The 24,682-nt window shown below is 49.3% G+C and overlaps 1 protein-coding gene across 10 annotated transcripts in view; it reads left to right on the forward strand.

Annotated features, from left to right (window-relative positions):
• Positions 1 to 24,682, forward strand: part of CACNA1B (calcium voltage-gated channel subunit alpha1 B) — a 337,207-nt gene that overhangs the window by 175,697 nt on the left and 136,828 nt on the right. For 4 of the 10 annotated variants that reach the window (XM_077189241.1, XM_077189242.1, XM_077189250.1 and 1 more), the window contains exons 9-12: positions 6,133 to 6,189; positions 6,819 to 6,893; positions 8,726 to 8,815; positions 12,358 to 12,567. In XM_077189241.1, coding sequence (XP_077045356.1) covers positions 6,133 to 6,189; positions 6,819 to 6,893; positions 8,726 to 8,815; positions 12,358 to 12,567 — 432 coding nt within the window. The remainder of the gene's footprint in view (positions 1 to 6,132; positions 6,190 to 6,818; positions 6,894 to 8,725; positions 8,816 to 12,357; positions 12,568 to 24,682) is intronic. The other 6 variants (XM_077189243.1, XM_077189246.1, XM_077189245.1 and 3 more) reach the window with 3 other exon arrangements.

Below are 24,682 nucleotides of genomic sequence, written 5' to 3' on the forward strand. Positions count from 1 at the left end.
CCTTTCTCATTCTGTCTTGCTTTTAAGGCTCTTGGTGATTTTTGGTCTCTTAATCCTGATCTCCATCACTAAAACAGAGATGAGAATTCCCCTGCAGGGTTGAGGGTGGCTCTGTGTCACTCTGGGGCCTGCTCTGCCCATCACCAGCTGAACTTGTGAGAAACTTGGGATGGAGAAATTATAAAATGTACAGTAAACCTCTGCTCCAGTTCCCATCCCTGTGGGAATTCCTGGCTCTTCCATTTCTATGTTGCCAGGGCTGAATAAATGCCACACCAATGTCAAGTGAAACTGCTGGAAAATGCACATTTTTCAGCCCAATAACACACAAGTCAGAAGGCTTTGTGGAACAGGGAAGTGCATGCAAAAGAGCTGAATCAGGGAATGTTAAAAATACTCTGGAAAGGCATTGTTGAGAATACAATAGGAATATAAAAGAGCCTCCTAGTACAGCTGAATAATAACAGTAATTAAAATCAGCTTAGCAGTGTTAATAAAATCTTAGAATGAAAATGCAGCGTGAAGGCAAAGCAGAGCAGAGAATCCAGGCTCCAGTAAACTGGGACTGTGCCGTCCACGGGGACTTCCCACATCTGGTTTGGGGATTTCAGCCCTGAAATGATCTGGAATTCCTTCTCCAGGACTGGAGGGGGGAGATCCAGCCAGGGAGGACAGACAGAAGGGGACAGAAATCTTGCAGCAGCCCCAGGCAAGAGCTGTGTGCACAAAGGGAAAGCAAAAGCTCCTGGGATTCTGCTCTAATGGAACTCTGGAGGATTTGGTCATTATTCCTGGGAATATTGAATTGTTTTTAAATCCTTCTGCCAGCCTTGACCTCACTGACTCTGGGAGCAAAGAGTGCCATGTGTTAAACCCAGTTTGATTTTAAAAACCAAACAACTCCACGGAGCTGTGTCCTGCCCTCACTTTCAATCCGTTGCCTTTCTGCAGCAAGAGGAAGAATCCAGGAGTTCTTTTAATTACTTTTCTTTCTCTAATCTCCCTCTACCTTGTTTCATCTTATTTTTTCCTGCTCCAGAGCACCCAGAACCAATCATGCCCAATCCTCTCTCTTCCCCTGGAAGCCTCATCAGGTTTCCAATATTTCTAATATCCTCCCTGAACATTTGGTTTGTTCGATTTTTTCCCCCTCGTTTATTTTTGATGCAAGGCAGGAAGAGTGGAAAGCTGTATTCCAGTGCTTCATAAAATGAGGTCTTAATCCTTAGATGGTTTTTACTCTGTAGTTTTTCACATATTCTGTGTAGTTGCTGGAGCTGGACAGGAGGTGCCCTTGTCCTTTGTAGTGCTCAGGTTTTTACCTCAAGTGTTGTTTTAGGACCAAGGGAAGTATGAGTGACTAAAATCACTCCTTTCCCTGTGCCCTACCACCCCTCAGTCAACAATCATTTTAATTTAACACTGTGGTTATTGCTCATGGACCACTGTGAAGTGACTTTAATGTTTCTCATTAATGTCACTAATTTGAATTATCACAGAATCCCAGACTGGTTTGGGGTGGAAGCCCTGTCCAGCCAAGCCCCATCCAGCCTGGCCTTGGGCACTGCCAGGGATGCAGGGGCAGCCCCAGCTGCTCTGGGCACCCTGTGCCAGGGCCTGCCCACCCTCACAGGGAAGGATTCCTTCCCAAAATTCCACCTAAACCTCCCCTCCTTCACTTTGGAGGCAGTTGTCCTTTCCAGAGGAATTAAAAAGTGCCAAGTGATGCAATCCATGCAAATGATTTTGCTCCTGCTGTTTTCTCCACTGAACTCCTCAGAACTGCAGGAACTCCAAGGCTGGAATTTTTGAAGAACAGGGAACTACAAGTTCTCCACATAGAGTAAAGAGTTTATAAGCCCACAAATATTCTTTTGAAGATGTTTCTCTTATCTTACAAGGACATGAATCATTTGGAAAACACTTTGCTCAGAGACTCTAAAATCTTCCTGTTCAGGGCTAATCAAGTTTCACATCTTTTGCATTTTAATTCTTTCCAAATCCACCTTTTTCACACCAAACTGGAGTGCTTCTGTTCTGGAGTGCCAGGATTTGGGAATGGTTTCACCTCTCTCTGCCAGCCCTCTGTAATTTCAAGGCCATTCCTTGGCACAGCAGAGCTTTCTGAACTTCAGGTTTCAGCTTTCTTTAGAAGAACAGAGCCCTGAGCCCCTGAGAGAGATGGGAACAGACACCTCCAGCAACGAACCCTGTGTGTGTCACTGTCACGTTTTCTAGAAAAATCCCTTGCCCAGAATTTTCTTCTGGGAAGCTGAGAAGCCTCAGAGAAAATGAAAACAATATTATCTCATCTGCTTCTCCTGTGTTTTGCTGCTTTGGAATGTGGTTGGAGACTGTTTCTCCAACATGTGAATTGTTTTAACTTAATGACCAATCACAGTCAGGCTGTGTCAGGACTCTGGAAGGAGTCAGGAGTTTTTCATTAGTATCTTGTTAAGCCTTCTGTCTATATCCTTTCTCTATTCTTTAATATAGTTTAGTATAGCATTCTTTAATATAATATAGTAACATAAAATTATAAATTAGCCTTCTAAGAACATGGAGTCAGATTCATCCTTCCTCCCCACGACAGGGGACCCCAAAAATACCACACATGTGAGATGCCAAGACAGGGTAATTCCCACAAAGACAAAGCAGAACTCCTTGGGAGAGCATGGCAGCCACTTCTGAGGGCTGCGTTTTTATCAACTGTTTCTATTTACCCAGCCAGAAATTAAACTAATTTAGTCTTTGTTATTTCCAGTCATCTGCTGCTCCTTTGAGCCCCCAGTGTCCTCTTTCCTCACACCAAAGAGGAGGAGAAGGGGCACCACTTTCTCAGCTGCTTTGCCTTTATTTCCAACCCAGCACTTAATGACCAAAAATTCCTCTTGCTGCTGAGACACCCCTGCCTCTGACACCCTGGCAAAGCCCCTGAGCTTTTGTTTGGAGGCTCAGAATTGCTGATCTGGTCCCATCTCTCTGCTGAACATTGCTCCTCATGCAGAAGCACCATTTTTAGGGGGGTTTTCAGGTGCCCAATGATCTCCTTCCAGGCTCTGTTAGGGATGACTAAAGGCAGAGCAGCTCCTGAGCCTCTGTTCAGGATGCTGGCTGGTGAAAACCCCTCCTGGCAGTGCTCAGTGACCTGCTGAGCTCTGTTTTTAGCCTTAAAAACCTCCTGGGGTAGCTGTGGTCCTTTGGATTCCCAGAGGACACGAGGCAGACAGGAATAATGATCAAGGGAGAGAACCTGGGAACGCTGCAGGAGGAGAGTGAGGCTTGAGGGGATTTCAGAGGTGAAAAAAGGTTGGGTTATTTTAAAGGAACAGCAAAACTGAGCCCAGCTGTGTTTATGGATGGAAGTTTGTTTGAGCACCAATTCAGGATGCTGAATTTGGGGCAAAGGTTTGCAGAATTGTCTTGTAAGAGTAATTTGTAGGTGGAAATCACCTACAAATATAGCACAGCTATAGCACAGCTTTTGGGAAGGATCTTCCACCCCTTCCTCGTGTTTCAGGGCAGTCAGACTGGGAATTGCCATTTCAGTCCTCCCATATTTTCATCCCCAAACATCAGTACAGCTTTCCCTAGTGGGGGGACTTGAGAAGAACCTTTGGTCTGAGGTGCTGGCAGGTCAGAGAAGTCTCTTGAACTGCCTAAAAAAGCCCATTTCACTCTTCTGACCTGTCTTAAGAAGACTTGAAAACCACCTGAATTGGAGGTATATTTGAGAACCAATTCAGGACCCTGAATTTGGGGCAAAGGTTTGCAGAATTGTCTTGTAAGAGTAATTTGTAGGTGGAAATCAGTATAGCACAGCCTTTGGGAAGGGTCTCCCATCCCTTCCTCGTGTTTCAGGGCAGTCAGACTGGGAATTGCCATTTCAGTCCTCCCATATTTTCATCCCCAAACATCAGTACAGCTTTCCCTGGGAGGGACTTGAGAAGAACCTTTTGGTCTGAGGTGCTGGCTGGTCAGAGAAGTCTCTTGAACTGCCTGAAAAAGCCCATTTCACTCTTCTGACCTGTCTTAAGAAGACTTAAAAACCACCTGAATTGTAGGTGGGGATTGCAGGCACAACTTGTGGGTTTTTGGAAGGACTTTACACCTTTTCAAGTGCAGCTTTGAGCTCATCTGACATTTTTACCCCTCTCAGCTCTCCTTTCTTTCACATCTCTGGTGCATTACTTTGCACTTCTGTATTTCCTTTCCCTCTGCTTAATTTTCCAGCTTTCCTCAGCCCTTGGTATTATTTTTCAGCCTTCTCAATTTGCTGTCTTATTAAAGTATCATTCCCTCTCTCTCCCAGATGATTAATAAAGAGATTATATAAGGCTTGTGTGGCTTATATAGACTTATATAAGGCTGATCCCTCTGGTATCCTTCTAGACAGCTCTCAGCTACACACTTTGATGTTTGGCCTCTGGTTTGTTTGTATTTATTTTTCTGAAGTTGCTCTTCCATCTAGACTGGCTTAAATGGACTTTAAAGCAAAATTTGGTTGGAATATCATGTCAGATGTTTTAGTAAGAGCTCACATTGATGGAATTACAGGCGTGTGAATTTGCCATTTATGAGAATAGAAGGAAGTGTGGAGTTTACCAGCTGCCAACTCAATGTTTTGTTTGCTTTGGGTTGTCCTTTAGCAGAACCCCACAGCACAGTTTCCAGCAGCAAACCCAAAATCTGTGGTTCTGAGTGCAGTCCCAAGTATTGGCACAGTGCTGCAAACTGGCCAGGGGGGTGGCAGTGCCCTGGAAAACCTCAGGAAATTGGGTTGTCTTTCACACAGATCAAAATTATTCCATTTTGGGAGGTTGGTTTTTAGTGTTTCCCGTTTATTTTTTTTTAATTTAGGACAGTGCAAGGTATATTTTGGAGATGAGTTGCAGAGGAATGGAAGGGTGGTGTTGCAATCACTGTGCCAGGCAGAGTTCCCCCATGGAAAACTTGCTGTGGATTTTCTTTGGACAAAGATTTGATGTGATGGCCCTGTGGTGACAGTGACTCTCCTGCCATGTGGCCCTGCTGCTCCCACCCTGTGCCACCACTCTGCTCCCCATGGCTGAATCCTGATTTTTGGAGACAAAAGAGCAGTGATGGGTGTGGAGCATCTTCCCCAAACTGTCTCCAGCATGGATGAGCATGAGGGACCTTCCTGGGGCTTGTGGGATTTGTGGTGCTGCCTGGTCTGGAGGAAAGTCCTTGGTCTCCAGAGGTGCCTTGGGGATGAGAGCTGGTGAAGAACCCAGTGTGGGAGGTGGTGTGGGTGGTTGTGAGGAGGGATCTCATAGAGGAAATAGTTGGTTTGGAATCCTCCCCCTGTGTGAGAGGGACAGGGGCTGAGAATGGCTCCTGGCCTGGGTCAGGAATGCTGTGGCCAGCAGGAGCAGGGAGGTCCTTGTGCCCCTGTGCTCGGCACTGGTGAGGGCACACCCTGAGTGCTGTGCCCAGCTCTGGCCCCTCAGCTTGGGGAGGAAGTTGAGATGAGAGCATCCAGAGGGGGCAGCGAGGCTGGAGAGGGGCTGGGAGCACAAACCCTGTGAGGAAGCCCTGAGGGAGCTGGAGGTGCTCAGCCTGGAGCAAAGGAGACTCAGGGGTGCCCCCATCACTCTCACAGCTCCTGAAAGGTGCCTGTGCTCAGCTGGGGCTGGGCTCTTTCTCCAGCAGCACTGACACAACCAGAGCACACAGCCTCAAGCTGTGCCAAGGGAAATTCAGGTTGGATAGCAGGAAAAAGTTTTTCACAGAAGGAGTGATAAAGTTCTGGAATGGCTGCCCGGGGAGGTGGTGGGGTCGCCATCCCTGGGGGTGTTTAACAAAGCCTGGATGTGGCACTGGGTGCCAGGGTTGAGTTGAGGCGTTGAGGCTGGGTTGGACTCGATGATCTTCAAGGTCTTTTCCAACCTGGTGATTCGTGAATTCTGTGAATTCAGTGAGAAACACAGCCCTGAGCCATGAATTGCTCTGCAGACTGTGTCAGGGACGGGCTGGTGGCACCGGGGTGGGCTGTGTGGCACCACGATGGGCTGGGTGGCACCGGGATAGGCTCCTGCTGCCCCACCAGCCGCCGTCGGGGCAGTGCTCTGAGGAATCTGAGGCTGACCCTGGCTGGTTTTCCTTTTCCAGAGGAGGTGATGCTGGCCGAGGAGGACAAGAACGCCGAAGAGAAGTCCCCTCTGGACGGTAGGTGCCTTTGCTGGGCATTTTCCTCCTGTGCCACGGGAGAGGTTCCACTGCTGTCACTGCCACGCCTTCCTCCCGAGCAGGAGGATCCTCCCGCATGCACCCGGCACAAATCCGGCCACAGAGCCCCTTGCGCAGGCTGCAGGTGGCTGAGGAGCGGTTATGGGACACCGCACACCGGCCCGGGATGGGGATGTGCCCTCGGGGTCGGTGCCCACGCCCTGCCGAGGGTGGCTGGCTGTGTGTGCAGGGGGTAGAGGCTGCCAGGAGGATGGAGAAGAGCGAATGCGCTGACCTGAGAGAAAGGCAGGGCTCCGAACGGATTTGACCAAGGGACTGAGCCCCCTGTTAGCTGTAAGCAGTAAGACATAACAGGGTGTGGTGATCCTTCCTTCCGACGTGCGAGCCCGGCGTGGCAGGACGGCCGGAGGAGCCGAGCAGCGAGGCCACGGGGATGCTCCCCCTGGGCCTCCAGCCCCGACAGCTCTTAGGATGCGCCAGCCGCTCAAAGCTCAGTTAAAGACTCTTCCCTCTCCCTTTTCTGACCATCTTTCGTCCTCCCATGTCTCCTCCTTTCCCCTCCCCTCCCTCCCCCCCCTCTTTTTTTTTCTCCTCCCATTCACTGTCAGGGAGGGCCGCCTCGGAAGGGCCGATTCCTCAAGGCACGGCGCCGGCAGAGACTGGCAGCGGCAGCAGCTACAACAGTGAGTGGATTGCAAATCACCAGGGGCTTAGGTGGCACCCAGGGGCAGCTTTCCCCCCGCAGCCCCGTGCCCAGGTCACCGGTGACATGCCCAGGTGGTTTTTCGGCCTGGCTCCCTCCCAGGCGTGCAGCGCTGCAGGTGCTGCTGCAGCCTCGGCCGGCCCGGTGACCTGCGCTGGGGACGATCTGGGGCTGGAGCAGGTCAGGGCTGAGGTGTGCGTGCCAGTCCTGCTGTGTGTGCTGGGGGTGTGTGTGAGCTGGGGAAGCCTGGCTGGCACCTGGGCACAGCCGGGCCTCGCTGGAGTTTGTGTGTGAGGAGCAGTGTGCAAGGCCGAGTGCTGTGAGAAACTCGAGGTGGGTGCAAGGCATGGAGTAAAGACCCAGAGATACTCAGGTTCCTCTTATCCTAAAGTGAAAGGAGCCCGAGAATGTTCCCAGCCTGGAGCAGCCCACAGTCTATGGTGATAAATTCCGAGTCCCCAAAACACAGGGACGTGCCTGGAGAGATGGCACAACCTCACTGCCAAACACACCGAGGAGTTTTCTGGGGCAGAAGATAAAAAGCTGCTCAGTTCATGCCAGGGAGTGTTGGAAATATTTAATCCCAGTGCTGGTCGTGCTCCAGTGCTGAGGATGGCCCTGGACATGCTGGAGTGAACTGGGACAGACCCAGCCTGAGGGACCCCCGAGCTGGCATTGCTGGGACTGAGGATTCAGCAGAGCTGGGTGGGGCAGCAAGGAGCACAAACAATGGATCCAGACCACAGGTTCAGAGCATCCTCCCCTCTGCTCTGGGTGTTCCCCTGTAGTGACTCAAGCACAGCCCGTAGGAGCAGGAAGCGCATCCACGTCTCTGTCAGGGCAGGGCAATCCGTGCAGTGTGGGAAAGGAATTTGTAGACAATTAGGGTGAGGGGATGTTGTGGAGGAGCCTCCCCGGGGCAGTCTCTGCAGCGTGAGTGGCTTTGCTGTGTGTGCCCACGGACCAGTCTGTATCACCACACCGTGGGGTGTCTTACTGCTGATAGAAAGTGCTGCTTTAGTTACTGTCTGTCTCGAAGCTGTCACCAAACTGTACCAACGTGATTTTTTTTTTCTGCCACTTCTCAAGGTTCTGCAGGTAGGTGGTCCTGGGAGCAGCGTCCTCAGTGCTCCTGCCTCACCCCCCTGTGCTCTGGGTGGACAGTGCAGAGCTCTCAGTTGGAGTAAATGTAGTGATGTTTGCCCTCCCCACTAAAAGCTGCTTTTGGAGGGGAAAAAAAAGTGTTTTCAAAGAATTCTGACATCCCCAGAGGGCAGGGATTGAACACCGGGTGCTGCTGAGAGGCTGCTCACTGATGTGTGGCCGCTTTTTCCACGCAGCATTTCTGCTCCTTGAGGCATGGCTGGGTGGTAAACCGAGCTCTGTAAACTCTGACTCCCTCACAGTGCCTGCTGCAAACAGCACTGGTGGTTCCAGGGGTGGCAGCACTCATCTCCCAGCCCCGTGGGGCTCAGGAAGCTCCAGTGTCCCTGCCCAGCCTTTGTGCTGTGCTGAAAGTGCAGCTGCAGTGACCCCCCCACCCTCCTGCATCTGCTGCATGAAGTGGAACGTGCAGAGCTGTGCCTGGCAAACCTTCAAGAGCTGGAAGGGCAAAGGAGTGAAGCACCCTGGCACTGAGGCGTGCAGAGGCCCTGCAAGGTTGTGGGTTGTCCTGTTTGCTCCAGGGTACCCTGGTGGGAGAGCTTTGAGCTGGCATTGGGAAGGAAATGCTGGCCCTGGAGAGTGAAGGGAGGGGGAGAGAGAATCCACTCTGCATCCTCACGGGGCATTTTCTCTTTAATTTGCACGCAGTGTTGAAAAGAGCCGCAATAAAGAAGAGCAAAAATGACCTGATTCATGCAGAAGAAGGTGAGGACCATTTCACAGACATTTGCTCCGTTGGTGAGTACTGGCTTCGCATCTCCCGAGGTTTCGATCTCCACCTCAACCTGTCCATGCCATGTTTCCTCCTCTGGAGAGGCTCCTTTGCTCCAGAAGCTGCAGTTTCCTGAAGGAGAATGAATTTCCACTGCTGCAGCAGCAGCAGCACTCGACTTCCCAAAGCAAAAAGCTCCGTGCCTTCACCCTCTCCCTGCGCTGCCTGCCTCAGCTCTTGCATGCTGCACCCTTGGGAGAGCCCTGCAAAGCCTTGGCATAGTCCCTGCTGGGCTGGCCATCCTGGGATTCTGCTTGGAACGTGCTCATCCATGCTAATGAACCCCAAATCTGCCAAACAACACTGTTGGAAGGAGGAGAGGAAGTGGCCACAGTCCTGTGGTTCACTAATGCCCAGCTGAGGTGTCCCAGCCTTTGCTGTGGGAGTGGTCACTGGGAGGTGCTGGGCAGTGGCCTCAATTCTCTCATTCTTGTCTTAGAGGAAGATCTTGAAGCGATTTTAAAGCCAGATGTGGAGATCCAGTGCAGAGCAGGGCATCCTGCACTGTGGGGCATTGCTGGGGTGAATAGGCTGAGGAGGTGCTGCCCATTCTGCAGCTCCCAGCGCTGATTCCCTGCTGAGATCTGCCCAGGTGGGGAGGCAGAGGCAGCTCTGGGCTGCCAGGGGAGGCTCTGGGTGCCCAGAACCCACCTCAGGGAGCTGCTGGAGCCAAACCCCTCTGAGCTGTGGGAGAGCCTCTCCTGCTGCTCTGCAGTCGGGCACTCTGCTCATCCTGTGCCTGTTGTTGGAGGCTGTTTTGCTGCTGAAGCAGCAGATGTTCTCATTATCTTCCAAAGAAATGTCTTGGCAGCCCAGTCCCCATGAAGCAGCAAATCCTGGATGCACAGAAGGAGCAGCACAAACAGCACATTTGAGAATCCGTGTCCGTGGCTGTTGCACAGCATGAGTGCCTCAGTTGCCCTTTGGAAAGTTGGCCTTGATGTTTTCAGGGATCACAGCTGCTGCTGGAATTTATTTTTCCCCCCCTTTAAAGGAAGAGTTGGTTGCAGAAAATGAGCGTGGCTTGGCATGTTCCTGACACCAGCACTGAGCTGCCACAGTCCCCTGGCCTGCAGGGTTTGTGGTGAAACTGCTGCCACTTCCAGGAGAGGTTTGGTGCTGAAAAAGGGCAAAAATGCAGCAGCCTGTGTGCATTTTTGGTTTGGTTTGTTGTTTTTTCTTGGATCCCTGCATGGATATGACAAGGAATGGTCGTTTTTGGAATATTTGCTCACGGTTGCAATAATTATGAGATCTTTGCCTCCAAATCCAAGTCCCTCCAGGCTCTGGGCAGCCAGAGCCACACCAACAGATCTTGGAGTTCAGCATTTCAGGTGGCAACGGATGATGGAGCATCTGGGCTCGGGAATAATCCGAGGCAGAGCTGGGAACTGTCTCAGGAGCATATGGCAGGGAAAATAACAGCAGTGCTTTCCACCTTCTGTGAGTGCTTCACCCACTTGGGAAAAGTGGCTTTAATTTTGATTCATGGAACGAGGCAGAAAAGAAGGAATGGGTTAAGCAGCTACTTCTGCAGGCTTGTGAAGAGGCTGGAATGCAGAGCATAAACAATCAGATCACGTGGGCAATTATGCATAAAGGATCTGTTTTGGAGAAAAGGGGTTTTTGGATGGTTTTCTGTAGTGTGTTCATATGGGAGCAGAAGGAGTGTGGAAGAACTAACAAATGATCCCTGAGTGCCACGTGAAGATGCAGCTCAGGGTGGGGAGACTTTGCCAGGTCTCTCTCTGGCCATTGGCTGAAAATGTTGCACTTTAATTCAAGCACAAGCACCTCGATGAGCTTTATAGCTGCAGTATAAAGCTCTGTAGTGGTAAACACTTCCCAGGGTGTTCTCTGCAGTTCTTCTTAGCTTTTATTCTTTTCTTTCTACTCCCACTGGCTTCACACCCTCTGTGCTGTACCAGGCACGGGGCACTGCGTTGATTCCCAGACACCAAAGCCTGGAGAAGGAATGTTTTCCATGTTGGAGCAGTTTAAATATCACTGCTTTGCATTTCTGGAAGATCAGCAGACAGGAATGAGAGGGCAGCACTGTTCCTTTGCCAGTCTGGCAGTACAGAGGGGCTTGGCTATCTGAGAGCTCTGTACCTGCTAAGCAGTGCTGTGATATGAAGCAGCCTAAATCCCAAACTTTGGCTCTTCTTGTTGTCTTAAAGCAGAGCAGAGGAGGAGCACTGTGATTTCTTCTCTTCCAAACTGCCAAAGGCAGGATTTTCAAACCAACAGAAGAACACACTGATTTTTTCGGCATGGAATTTGTTCAAAGCCTGGCCAAGGCCAGCTCTGCTTTTGGAGTGCTGGTGGATGGCCAGAAATGTGAAATGGAGCAGAGAGCTCACTTTCCATGGGGGAACATCACACTTGTGTGGGGCTGTGAGGCTTGGAGAACCCGCTGCTGTCACATCTGGATGCCTCATCCTTTCTCTGGCTGCTGTGGTGGATGTGGCAGGACGAGGCTGGGTGAGATTCCCACCCATTCCAAGTGTTGACATGGAGGTGATCACACTCCAGGATTTGGCTGCTGAAGCCAGAACTCTCTGTTCATGTCACTGAGCCCAGGAGAGCTCCAGGACATGTCCTGCTCATCCTGCTGGGATGCTCCATCCCAAGGTGGGGAAGGGCAGCAATGATATCTTGTCCCAAACCACTGGCACAGGCAGTGGCCAGCCTGGCACCATCACCATCTCCCCTGCTTGCAGCAGCTTCCCTGGCTGCTGCAGAGGAGCCCCAAGGGGTCCGTGTGTTTCTTCCCTTATTCCTGATTTCTCCTGCCTCGGCATCAGCTGGAGATTACCTTTTCATCTGAGCAGTGCCTCTACCCCAGGGGGAGAGCTGGCATCAGGAATCATTTCTTCCATCAGCTCCCTATTGTTGAAACCCTTGACTCTTTGCCAGGGTTTCAGCCCAGAGTGGAAATGGAGCTGATAGAGGCAGAATTGAGACAAATGAATGGCTGAGCCCAAAATCTGATGCACGGAGGAAGGTTGAGCCCTCTGCTAAAGAAATAGCTGAGGCTGGAGAGTAAATTAAGGAGAATTCACTCAATTCCCTAGTAACTGGTCCTTGGAGCAGGAAAAAACAGGGACAAAACAGTCCTTGGAGCAGGAGAATCATCTTTCCTGTTGCACCTACCCAGCTCCACGAGGACGTGCTCCACACCGTGGGCAGAAATATCCTGTGCCTGCTGCTCTCTGTCCCTGTCAACCAGGAAAAAGTGATGAGTTTTACTGTGACAATCAGGATTGCTGCAAAGGTTTGGAAGCCCAGTTTAGATGGTGGAGCTAGGCATTGGCCCATGAAGTTTTAAAAGCCCAGCCTTCATCCCTCATTACAAGCGAGACGCCCTTGCTCAGCCCATTCTCAACATCCCCAGCTTCCTGCTGAGCTGTTCTGGTGGTGCTTGGAGAGGCTCTGTGTGCCCAGGAACCCCCTGCAGCCTTTTCCCTGCTGGGATGGGCTGTGGTGACTCTTCTTTCTGTCCCAGGGTCTCCCTTTGCCCGTGCCAGTTTGAAGAGTGGCAAGAACGAGAGCTCGTCCTACTTCAGGAGGAAGGAGAAGATGTTCCGCTTCTTCATCCGCCGCATGGTGAAGGCCCAGAGCTTCTACTGGGTGGTGCTCTGCGTGGTGGCCCTCAACACCCTCTGTGTGGCCATGGTGCACTATGACCAGCCTGAGAAGCTGACCACTGCTCTCTGTGAGTACTGCAGGGAGCTGGGAGTGCTTATCCTGGAGAAAAGGAGACTCAGGGGTGGCCTTACCAGTCTCTACAGCTCCCCTCACTGCTGGCTTTTGGCTCCTTTTTTCTACCTCTGTCAAGAGGGATTGAAACTCTTGAGACAATATTTCCTCTTCAGGCTTAGGTGTTTATTATTTCTTATCTAGATTATAAGTAGTGAATTTTACAGCATTCTACCAACAAGGAAGGGCTTTGGGACACTGCAGTGTGTCCAGAGGGGGCAGCGAGGCTGGAGAGGGGCTGGGAACACAAATCCTGAGAGGAACCCCTGAGGGAGCTGGGGGTGCTCAGCCTGGAGAAAAAGAGACTCAGGGCCTTATCAGTCTCTGCAGCTCCCCTCACTGCTGGTTTTTGGCTCCTTTTTTCTACCTCTGTCAAGAGGGATGGAAACTCTCCAGACAATATTTCCTGTTCAGGCTTAGGTGTGGTGGTGTTTGCAGGGGTCCCAGGATGAGGGAAGAGATGAGAATTTTGACTCCATGTTTCAGAAAGCTGATTTATTATTTTATGATATATATTATATTAAAATAAAATGATATATTAAAAACAATACTAAAAGAATAGAAGAAAGAATTTCATCAGAAGGCTTGAAAGGAATAGAAAGGAATGGAATGATAATAAAATCCTGTGACTGACCAGAGACTCTGAGACAGCTGGACTGTGATTGACCATTAATTAAAAACAATCACATGAGACCAATCCCAGATGCACCTGTTGCATTCCACAGCAGCAGATAACCATTGGTTACATTTTGTTTCTGAGGCCTCTCAGCTTCTCAGGAGAAAAGATCCTAAGGAAAGGATTTTTCATAAAATGTGTCTGTGACACTCAGGTGTTTATTATTTCTTATCTATATTACAAGAGGGGAGCTCTACAGCATTCTACCAACAAGGAAGGGCTTTGGGACACTGCAGCGTGTCCAGAGGGGGCAGCGAGGCTGGAGAGGGGCTGGGAACACAAACCCTGTGAGGAAGCCCTGAGGGAGCTGGGGGTGCTCAGCCTGGAGCAAAGGAGACTCAGGGCTGCCCCCATCACTCTCACAGCTCCTGAAAGGTGCCTGTGCTCAGCTGGGGCTGGGCTCTTTCTCCAGCAGCACTGACACAACCAGAGCACACAGCCTCAAGCTGCACCAAGGGAAATTCAGGTTGGATATCAGGAAAAAGTTTTTTACAGAAGGAGTGATAAAGTTCTGGAATGGCTGCCCAGGGAGGTGGTGGAGTCCCCATCCCTGGGTGTGTTTAACAAAGCCTGGATGTGGCACTGGGTGCCAGGGTTGAGTTGAAGTGGGCTTGTCACTATAGGACACGAAACAACACGAGCACACACTGCTGTTCTCAAGGTGGAAAAAGGGAAGTTTATTTTCTGGCTCTAACATTCATAGATTCCCAAAAGTGACAGTGGATTGGAGGGTGACAGTGCCACCTCTCCAATGACACTGGACAAACCAACAGTCCATCAAATTTCTCCTCCTCCATAAAAGAATGCAAAACAATGAGTTATTTACAGAAAGTGTGTGAGAAAGTTTGTTACAAGAATGTAAACATCAGAAAGCTTAGAAAATCTTAAAAAATCAGAGCAACAGGGGCTGGGTTGGACTCGATGATCTTTAAGGTCTCTTCCACCCTGGTGATTCTGTGAATTCTGTGAGTACTGGCCACTCCTGTTCCCTCTGGTGTTTCTGATCCCACTGTGCTGTGGTCATGCCCCAGCTCTCAGCGTCCCTCAAGGCTTGGTTCTTCTCACTCACCACTCGTGGAATCACTGAATGGTTTGGGTGGGAAGGGAGCTGAAAGCTCAGCTTATTCTACCCCCTGTGCAGGGATACCTTCCACTAGACCTTGTCTAGCCTGGCCTTGGACTCTTCCAGGGATCTAGGGGCAGCCACAGCTGCTCTGGGAATTCCATCCCAATCCCTATACTCACAGGGAAGAGTTCCTTCCCAATATCCCATCTATCCCTGCCCTCTGGCAGTGGGAAACCATCCCCCTTGTCCTGGCACTCCAGGCCCTGGTAAATTGTCTCTCTTTACCTTTCCTGTCAGCCCCTTCATGTCCTGGAAGGCCACATTTAGATCATCTCAAAGCTTCCCTTCTCCAGACTGAACAATCTCAATTCTCTTTCAAATCCTACTTCAAATTATTGAATCACACAATTCAGAAAAAAATCCACCAGGGTGTTAGTTTGAGAGAGGAATGTTATCCTAAAGGTTATTGCAAAGTTGAGATTCAATCAGGGGTAAAGGCTGGAACAGGGCAGGAGGAATTGTCCTGGGATGGGGCAGGAGGAATTGTCCTGGAATTGGGCAAGAGGAGGAATTGTCCTGGGATGGGGCAGGAGGAATTGTCCTGGGATGGGGCAAGAGGAGGAATTGTCCTGGGATGGGGCAGGAGGAGGAATTGTCCTGGGATGGGGCAGGAGGAATTGTTCTGGAACAGGGCAGGAGGAATTGTCCTGGAATGGGACAGGAGAAGGAATTGTCCTGGGATGGGGCAGGAGGAGGAATTGTCCTGGGATGGGGCAAGAGGAGGAATTGTCCTGGAATGGAGCAAGAGGAGGAATTGTCCTGGGATGGGGCAGCAGGAATTGTCCTGGAATGGGGCAAGAGGAGGAATTGTCCTGGGATGGGGCAGGAGGAATTGTCCTGGGATGGGGCAGGAGGAGGAATTGTCCTGGAATGGGGCAAGAGGAGGAATTGTCCTGGAATGGGGCAGGAGGAATTGTCCTGGGATGGGGCAGCAGGAATTGTCCTGGGATGGGGCAGGAGGAGGAATTGTCCTGGAATGGGGCAAGAGGAGGAATTGTCCTGGAATGGGGCAAGAGGAAGAATTGTCCTGGGATGGGGCAGGAGGAGGAATTGTCCTGGAATGGGGCAGGAGGAATTGTTCTGGGATGGGGCAAGAGGAGGAATTGTCCTGGAGCAGGATGCACACAAGGAAGGGAAATTATGCCTGGCAAAAGCAGGGTTCTCTGGCTAACCGGTGTCCAGAGAATACAAATTTGTGTCACTTTGCAGCTGATGTGCACCCATGGGTGATTCCTGTTGGGGACACACTCAGAGCTCTGCCAGCTCTGACATTCCTGGGATAGCAGCAGCTGGAATGGCCTGGGAGATAAAAATCCTGCCAGTGTTTATGGAATCAGGCACTAAGCCCTCACATGTGCTGTGATTCCTGCCAGAGCCTTTAAAAGGTTTAAACTTTACAGCTCTTTTCTGGTTCCATGCCCTCCCTGATGGGGTGTGATGACATGGGATGGGTGTCACGGTGCCCTCCTGTGACATTAAGTGACAGAAATAATCCCAGAGGGAAGATTATCCTGTATTTGTGAAAAGATTGTATTTAGCTGGTTCCTGTGCTCACCTGGTTTAGCTCAGAGAGTCTAGAAGTGCTTTTGAAGTATGAGGTTTGGGTTTTTAAATTGCTCTGATGAATGAGAAATGGTGTCTCCCTGAGGTCACAGACTCGCTGGCAAAGCTTGGTTTAAAAAAAATATGGAAGGTGAGGGAAGGAGTTTTTCTGTTTATTTTAATGAAGTTTGGAGGCTGGGACTCCTAGAGCTGGAAAACTCCTAGAAATTCCTCATGCTGATAATGCAAATTTTTCCCATCAAGGGATGGAATGAGGTTTGTTCCTGGAAGACAAAGCCATTCATGACCCTATAAAATGGCCAGGAGCAAATCTGTTATTCAGCACTTGACCAGATGAAAATTTAAATAAAACTTCTGAAAAAACCAAAGAGAAGACTGGAAAAAAACCTCAAATATTTCCAACAGTCTAACAGTGTTGGCTTAGATCTCTAAAGATCCTTATCTACCTAATTTGCCTTGATTTCTCTCTAAATTAGATACTTAAATATTTCTTGCCTCAGATCCTCAGGTCTTACCTTATTACAAGGAAGGCAAACTTTTGAAGTTTTTTTTTACTAGACCTAAGAGGTCAGGAATACTGACTGCTCTGACATCAAAAGCTCCTTATTAATATTTGTTGAAATATTTAATGCCACCTGGTAATGGAGCTTTAATGAGAGATGTATAATAAGGACAGAAATTTCTTTCAAGTCCTTTTTTTTTGGCAAGATTTCAACTGAAAAGAGAGACAGACCATACAGAGAAGTCACTCTTGCTTATTCATTCCCTCAATTTACCAGAGGAAATAATAAGCTAGATTGGCAGAGTAAGTAAAAGTTTGAGGATTAGGATTTCCTCTGGAATTAGGACTAAATGTTAAGGAAACAAAACCCACACTTGGAGTCTTTCAACTACAAAAAGGTCACAGATTTACAAAACTCAGTTTTGGGACTACCTTTTGCAGTGACTTTTCCTTGGGAACACGAAGAAATCCATGAGCCAGAAACTCCTCAATGTTGCAGTGAGGGCTGGAGGGGCTGCTGGGAATTGTTCACCTCCAGCTGGGAAACTTAACCTGAGACAGAGGCCACAAATTAGGCTTCCAATCTATCCCTGCTGAAGACAAAAAATAGGGAATAGGTTGGAATTAGGGATGGATCCATGTTTCAGGAACTCTGCATTTGTCCATAACACCCAGTAATGTCAATTAGTGTCAGGAGCACTTGGGCAGCAAATTTGGATTTCTTGGTGTAGAGTCCCACTGAGCTGGGAGTGGGGGTCTCACTGCCTGACATGTAATGGAAGAGGCAGAAAACCACCAAAAATTGGGGATTAAATTCTCAGCATCCTCCCAGCCACTGCCCTTTACCCTGAGGGCCCTTTGTCAATGGGGAAACACCTGGGCAGGCCCTCCACAACCCATCCCTGAAAGGGATCCCAGAATGAGGCAGAAAAGGGACCTGAGAGGGTCACCTGGAGCTCCCTGCTCCAGCAGGGCCATCCCAGAGCACAGAGCACAGCATTGTCCCTGGAACATCCCAGGGAGGAGACCCAGCCTCCTGAGCTGCTTGTTCACCTCACAGGGAAGAAGTTCTTCCTGATGTCCAGGTGGAACTTCCTGGGATCAGTTCCTGCCTGTCCTGCTGTCCCATGGCTGGAGCAGAGCCTGGGCCCTGCTCTGAGCCCTCCCTGTGGGTGTTTGGATGAGATTCCTCTCAATCATCTCCTTTGGAGGCTGAGCAGCCCCAGCTCTCTCAGCCTTGTCCTCACAAGAGAGATCCCCTCAGCATCTCTGTCACCCTTCATCCAGGAGCTCTGAGTATTTCTGGGATGTTAAACCCTGCTGGAAACTCCCCTGGCATTGGGGAGGGGCAGCCCAGCCTGGGTCACAGAAAAAAACAGATTATTGAAAAGCAGAGAAAGGTTTTGTGGATACTCACACTGGGATTTTAGACATGGTGGTACAAGATTGGTCACTGTGACAATGAGAATAAAAACCAGAGATCCCAGAATTGTTTGGGTTGGAAAGGACCTTAAATCCCATCCCATCCCAGCCCTGCCATGGCAGGGACACCTCCCACTGTGCCAGGTGCTCCCAGCCCTGTCCAGCCTGGCCTTGGGCACTGCCAGGGATCCAGGGGCAGCCCCAGCTGCTCTGGGCACCCTGTGCCAGGGCCTGCCCACCCTCACAGGGAACAATTCCTAATTCCCAATTTCCCAACTAAATCTCTCCATGAATGGTCATAAGGGAAATTCTAAAGTACACCAGACACTTTTGGGGGTTTTTATTTGCTTGTTTTGGGGTTTGTTTTAATTTTTAAGATGGTTTTCTCCAAGAGAAGAAGCAGAGGCTCTGTGGGCTCATTTTGGGGATGATTGTCTCTACTCCAGGCAGAAACCTATTTTAGTGTGATTTTTGAACAAGGAACTTTGGAGAATTGTCCTGAAAAGCCGTACAAGTTCAACCTCTTAAATTCCAGGTATCCCATACCTCCAAACCCTCCTGAATTCCAGGCTGAGGAGCTGTGGGACTGCATTCACACCTGGCTGTGCACTGGGGATGACCCAAACCTTCCTACCCCTTTCCTGGGGGGTGGCAGAGTTTCCAGAGCCTCAGATTTCCACAAATCCCTATTTGAATACTGAGTGCAAGGAATGTTTAGTGCCTTAAGGATTTTGCTGGTTGTTTTGGGGTCACAGTGATGGCCAGACTGTTGTGGTGTTGTGAGGGTCACCAGGATGAGGTGAGAAATGAGGATTTGACTCCAAGCTCTCAGAAAGCTGATATTATATTATATTATATTATATTATATTATATTATATTATATTATATTATATTATATTATATTATATTATATTATATTATATTATATTATATTATATTATATTATATCATATCATATCATATCATATCATATCATATCATATCATATCATATTACATTATATAATACTACATTATATTATATAATACTACATTATATTCTATTATATAATACTACATTATATTATATTATATTCTAAAACTATACTAAAGAAAGAGAAAGGAGACATCAGAAGGCTAAAACAAGAATGATAATAAAAACCTGTGACAGACTCAGAGAGCCTGACACAGCTGGACTGGGATTGGCCATTAATTAAAAACAATTCACATGGAACCTGTTGGTGAGCAACCTCCAGACCACATTCCAAGCAATCAGATAATTATTGTTTGCATTTATTTTCTGAGGCTTCTCAGGAGAAACATCCTGGGGAAGGGATTTGTCAGCAAATCTCATGGTGACAGCCAGACTGGATGTGCCCCCTCACTCCTGCCTGGATAACTCACAGCACAAACACCTGGGGAGGAGCCCAGCTGGGGCTGAGCCCTCCAGGAATGCTCCTGGAAATCCCCATTCTGCCCAAGGCTTGTGCAAAAATCCATTAGATAGAGGCAGAACAAGGGGATTTGAAACAGCTCCTGGAAATACTTGGCAAAATCCTTTAAATGGGAGAGTGGCAGAGTTTAAAAATGGCTTAGAAGTTAATCCATGATGAGGGAACATCGCTATAGAGGAGCAGGGCCTGGCTGGTGGGATGCAGAGCAAGAGAGAAATCAAAAATTCCAGAGATGCTGTTTCAGGGAAGGTGCTCAGGAATGGACTGAGGAGGCTTTTTGTGAACTGCAGCAGCAGGAGAGGTCTAAATGCAAATCTGTAAACAAATAAAAATGAAAGGTTTCATCTTTTTTTTTCCAGAAGGTGCTAAAAGCACTACTCAAAGACCAAACACTCCCAAACAGACTCAAACACTACACAAGATCAGGACTTTCTGCTCTATTTTAATTTGTGCAGTTACTTTTCTCTTAGTCTGGTAAATCAGAAAATTCCACATAATCCTTATGAGCATCTATAGAAATATCAAAGTACCTATAGCCTTTGCCTAGGAAGGAAGATGTGAGCAATTAGAAAGGAGCTGCTAAACCCTGCAACTCTACCCAGGCACCTCTAATTCAATTATACCTGTCCCTCTGGGGAGAAGTTTAATTACATTACAAATTAATTTTACTTAAAGAACAATTGGTAAAAGCCTACGGCTCTGCATTGATTTATTTCTCCCTTGGTCTTTTCTTTTAACTTTTCTGTTTTGAATTGTTCTGATTAGCTTTCTCTGCTTGATGCTCCATATCTCTACAACTGCTTTGGAAAAAGGACTGCAGGAGCTTTGGAGAGAGGCTTGGGATTTCTTTAGCCTTATTGAAAGCACTGATGAGGAATTCTTTGAATTCTTGTGGTATGATTAATAACAGGCCATACTTCATGCCCCTGTAATTATCCTCAAATTCAATCAGAGATTCTCCTTCTCTGTGTGGAAAGGACTCCAGGGCCAAATAGGATTTCTCTCATGCTGCAGATGGACACTGCTCACTGAAGCACAGAACTCTGGTTAAATAAGCTGCAGTTACCTATAAAAGAATATATTTCATGCATCTATTTCCTGATTTTATTACCATCTCTTCACGCTCCTTTCCACCACTGCCAATATTCTGAAAAAGAGGAGATTTCTGTCAGAAACCAACTCTGCAATGGCAGCACTGAGGTCTGGTAGCAGCAGAGATGAATTTTCAACTGAGGGCCCCTCAAAATCCATGCTGGGGACACCAGGAGTGACCAGGGCTGTGCCTTTGGGAAGGGCAGTCCCTGAGCAAAACTGCAGTGACCCAGTGCTGAAACCTCCTCCCCACAGTCCCTAAAACCCATCCCACAGTGCCAAAACCCATCCCACAGTGCCAAAAACCCATCCCACAGTCCCTGAAACCCATCCCACAGTGCCAAAAACCCATCCCACAGTGCCAAAAACTCATCCCACAGTACCTGAAACCCATCCCACAGTCCCTAAAACCCATCCCACAGTGCCAAAATCCATCCCACAGTCCCTGAAACCCATCCCACAGTGCCAAAAACCCATCCCACAGTGCCAAAAACTCATCCCGCAGTGCCAAAATCCATCCCACAGTGCCAAAATCCATCCCACAGTACCTGAAACCCATCCCACAGTACCTGAAACCCATCCCACAGTGCCAAAATCCATCCCACAGTGCCAAAAACCCGTCCCACAGTACCTGAAACCCATCCCACAGTCCCTAAAACCCATCCCACAGTCCCTAAAACCCCATCCCACAGACCCTAAATCCCATCCTGTGGGAGCAGCTGCAGGAATTGCTGCAGGGCAGGAGGCCCCAGGGATGGGGCTGGACTGAGCTCCTCTTCCTCTGCCTAAAGCTGTGGGATGAAGGTGGGACCAGAGCTCTCTGGCTCTGTGGGATGGGTTTTTGAGACTGTGGGATGGTTTTAGGGTCTGTGGGATGGGGTTTTGGGACTGTGGGATGGGGTTTTGGGACTGTGGGATGGGTTTTAGAGACTGTGGGATGGATTTAAGGGATTTGGATGGTTTTAGGCACTATGGGATGGTTTAGGGTCTGTGGGATGATTTTAGGGACTGTGGGGAGGAGGTTTCAGCACTGGGTCACTGCAGTTTCACTCAGGGGCTGCCCTTCCCAAAGCTCTCTTCTTTCTCCAGCACATCCTGCAGGGATCCTTCCTGGCTTCTTAATCTGTGTAGGTCTGAGCCCCAAATACACAGTGTTTCCTTTTGATAAATCCAGTGTTTGAGCACAGCATTTGAGCCATTTTGGCCTGTTCCCTGCCCAGTGCTGAGCCTCATGTTTGGGGCAATTTGGCCTTTTTTTGGTGCTGTTGTTGCCTTTGAAGCCAAGCCCCAGCTCCCTCTGGATACCAATATGCAGGATCTGCCAGGAAAAGGCTTTCTGGAACATATTTATTTCTGTCTGCTGAGCATTTCACATCTGCTTGGGCAAAAAGGGGAAAGTTTTGCCCTGCTGAAGTTCTTTTAATGTGAGAGAAGAGTGAGGAGAGGGAAGTGTCAGGCTCAGCACCTGCTTCTGATGCCATTGGACTTGGAGATGGGGCAGAAATGGAATTAATCCAGAAATGATTGACAGAAAGGAGCTGTTAACTCTAATTAGGAGCCTAATTCAAAGGTGTGGGGTGAAGGGATGCTTGCATGGCCTTTGCCAACAGCACAGCTTGGAAATGAAATAAGAGTGTTTGTATCAAACCTTTCCTCCTTAAATCACATCACAAAATGCTTTGGAGTAAGGCAAATGAAATTAGGTGAGGTTTGAATACCAGGAGGCCCAAACAACAAAATTGCATTTTCAATTATTTAGGCAGGGCCTTCTCAGAAGAAATCACGTGTTGGATGCAGCAGCCTCTCCATGGAGCCAATTCCTTCTGCCTGAGGAGTTCAGGGTCTGAATTCCACTTCCCTCCATCCCAGCCTCACTGGGCTCTGATTTGGAGCATCTGGTACCTGCTGGGACACAGCTCTTGCTGCCAGGTCTGGGCTCTGCTCTGGAATTCATCAGCTGGGAAAGGCCAAGGGTGGCTCTTGCAAGAGCAGCAGAAGGAAGTTGGTTTTTAGATGCTCTGAGTTTTAAACATTTCCTGGCTTTTTATATATTTTTTTAAAATATATAATCAAATATTTCTTGATTCTCTTTTGCCATTTTCTAGCTTTTTTCTAGGGTGATATTCTGGATTTGCAGGATGTGGCAGCCTGATGGTGACACTTTGCACTTGTGATGCCCAGGGTGTGTTCAGCCTCTGCTGGGGCAGTGACTGAACATTAGTCCTTGGTCTTTCCTACTTTTGTGCTCCTTTGGGATGGTGGTAATTGTCTTGGCAAAGTGTCCTGAGGTCTGTTGGTACAAATTTGCAGTTAAAAATCACTGCTGAGAATTTTTGTTGTTCTTTGGAGAATCTGGGGCGCACCTGAGCTGTGACTCAGCACAGGTGAGGCTGGGGCAGAGATAAGGGGATGAGAATCTCCCTGCCAGAGATATGGGGCTGTGCATTGCTTCCTGCAGGACCCACAACCCCTCCCTGTGATTTTATCAGCTGATTTAAGAAGGTTTCACAGCATTGGCTGGATATCAACCTTTGGCATAGGGACCCTGCACCTGGAAATTGTCCCAGTCAGCACCACCAGCTGAGTGTGACACCAGAGTCCCTCTCCAGCTCTCCTGGAGCCCCTTCAGGCCCTGGCAGGGGCTCTGGGCTCTCCCTGGAGCTTCTCCTCTCCAGGTGAGCACCCCCAGCTCTCCCAGCCTGGCTTCAGAGCCCCAGAGCAGCTCCAGGTTTTCTCTGGACTCAGGGCTGCCCTCATCACTCTGCACAGCTCCTGAAAGGTGCCTGTGCTCAGCTGGGGCTGGGCTCTTTCTCCAGCAGCACTGACACAACCAGAGCACACAGCCTCAAGCTGTGCCAAGGGAAATTCAGGTTGGATAGCAGGAAAAAGTTTTTACAGAAGGAGTGATAAAGTTCTGGAATGGCTGCCCAGGGAGGTGGTGGAGTCCCCATCCCTGGGGGTGTTTAACAAAGCCTGGATGTGGCACTGGGTGCCAGGGTTGAGTGGAGGGGTTGGGGCTGGGTTGGACTCGATGATCTTGGAGGTCTCTTCCAACCCAGTGATTCTGTGGATTCTGTGAATTCTGTGACTCCTTCCAGCAGCTCCAGGTCCTCCTGCTTGTCCCAGAGCTGCAGGCAGCCCTGAGCAGCTGGAAGGGCCCCACCAGAGCAGATGGAAGGTCAGATGGATTCCCAGCACAGTTATGGATATCTCCTTACTCTGGGATCCTTGGTGCTGGACACTGAGTTTCCTCACTGAGTCCTTGCACCTCCTGTGAGAAAGGAGAGAAAAGTTGCAGCTTGATCAGGTGTGAAGAGGCTTCTCCTCAAAAGCTCCAAGCTCAAGGAGAGAGGAAGTTGTGCTGCTCGTGTGCCCTGAGACCCAGAGGGAGGATCTGCCTCTTCCTGGGAAAAAGGCTGTAGGTCTCAGATTTTGTTATCTTATTCCTCAGCTGGGAACACGTTGCCCTTGGAGTCTCCTTGGATGATCTTGCTGCTGTTTTCAAGGAGAGCAGGTCACGTGGGATAATTAATACTCCTGACATTTCCTCCCCTTTTGCAAATGTTGGCACAGGTGTCCTTGCAGGCTCCTCACTAAGGTGTTAATAAAGCCTCTTTCGTCTCATTGTTGCTTCCTGGATTTCAGGGAACTTTATGCCCATGGTGTTCCATGACTGGCTTTCATTTAAAATTTCAAATTTGAAACCCCTTTTTTATTTTGAGTAATTGAAGCTGCGTTTTTCAAGGCATTTCCAAAGACACCCAGGATGGCCCTGGGCCAGCTCTGCTCACTCCTCTGGATGTGCAAGGCTGGGAATGGAAATCCAAGGCAGAATGGAAATCTCTCCCCACACTCAGCTGAAGCTGCAGATTGCAGGAGGTCAGAGAATGGTGGAATCATGGAACCTCCTGAGCTGGAAGGGAGCACAGGGATCATCAAATCCAGCCCCTGTCCCTGCCCAGCCCCTGTCCCAGCAACCCCAGCCTGGGCATCCCTGGCAGCGCTGCCCAAAGGCTCCTGGAGCTCTGGCAGCCTCGGGGCCGTGCCCATTCCCTGGGGAGCCTGGGCAGTGCCAGCACCCTCTGGGGGAAGAACCTTGCCCTGAGCTCACAGAATTCCCAGAATCACAGGGTTGGAAGAGACCTTCAAGATCATCGAGTCCAACCCAGCCCCAACCCCTCCACTCAACCCTGGCACCCAGTGCCACATCCAGGCTTTGTTAAACACCCCCAGGGATGGGGACTCCACCACCTCCCTG

The sequence above is a fragment of the Agelaius phoeniceus genome, chromosome 21 (assembly GCF_051311805.1).
Source record: "Agelaius phoeniceus isolate bAgePho1 chromosome 21, bAgePho1.hap1, whole genome shotgun sequence".
In the NCBI taxonomy this organism is placed as follows: Eukaryota; Metazoa; Chordata; class Aves; order Passeriformes; family Icteridae; genus Agelaius; species Agelaius phoeniceus.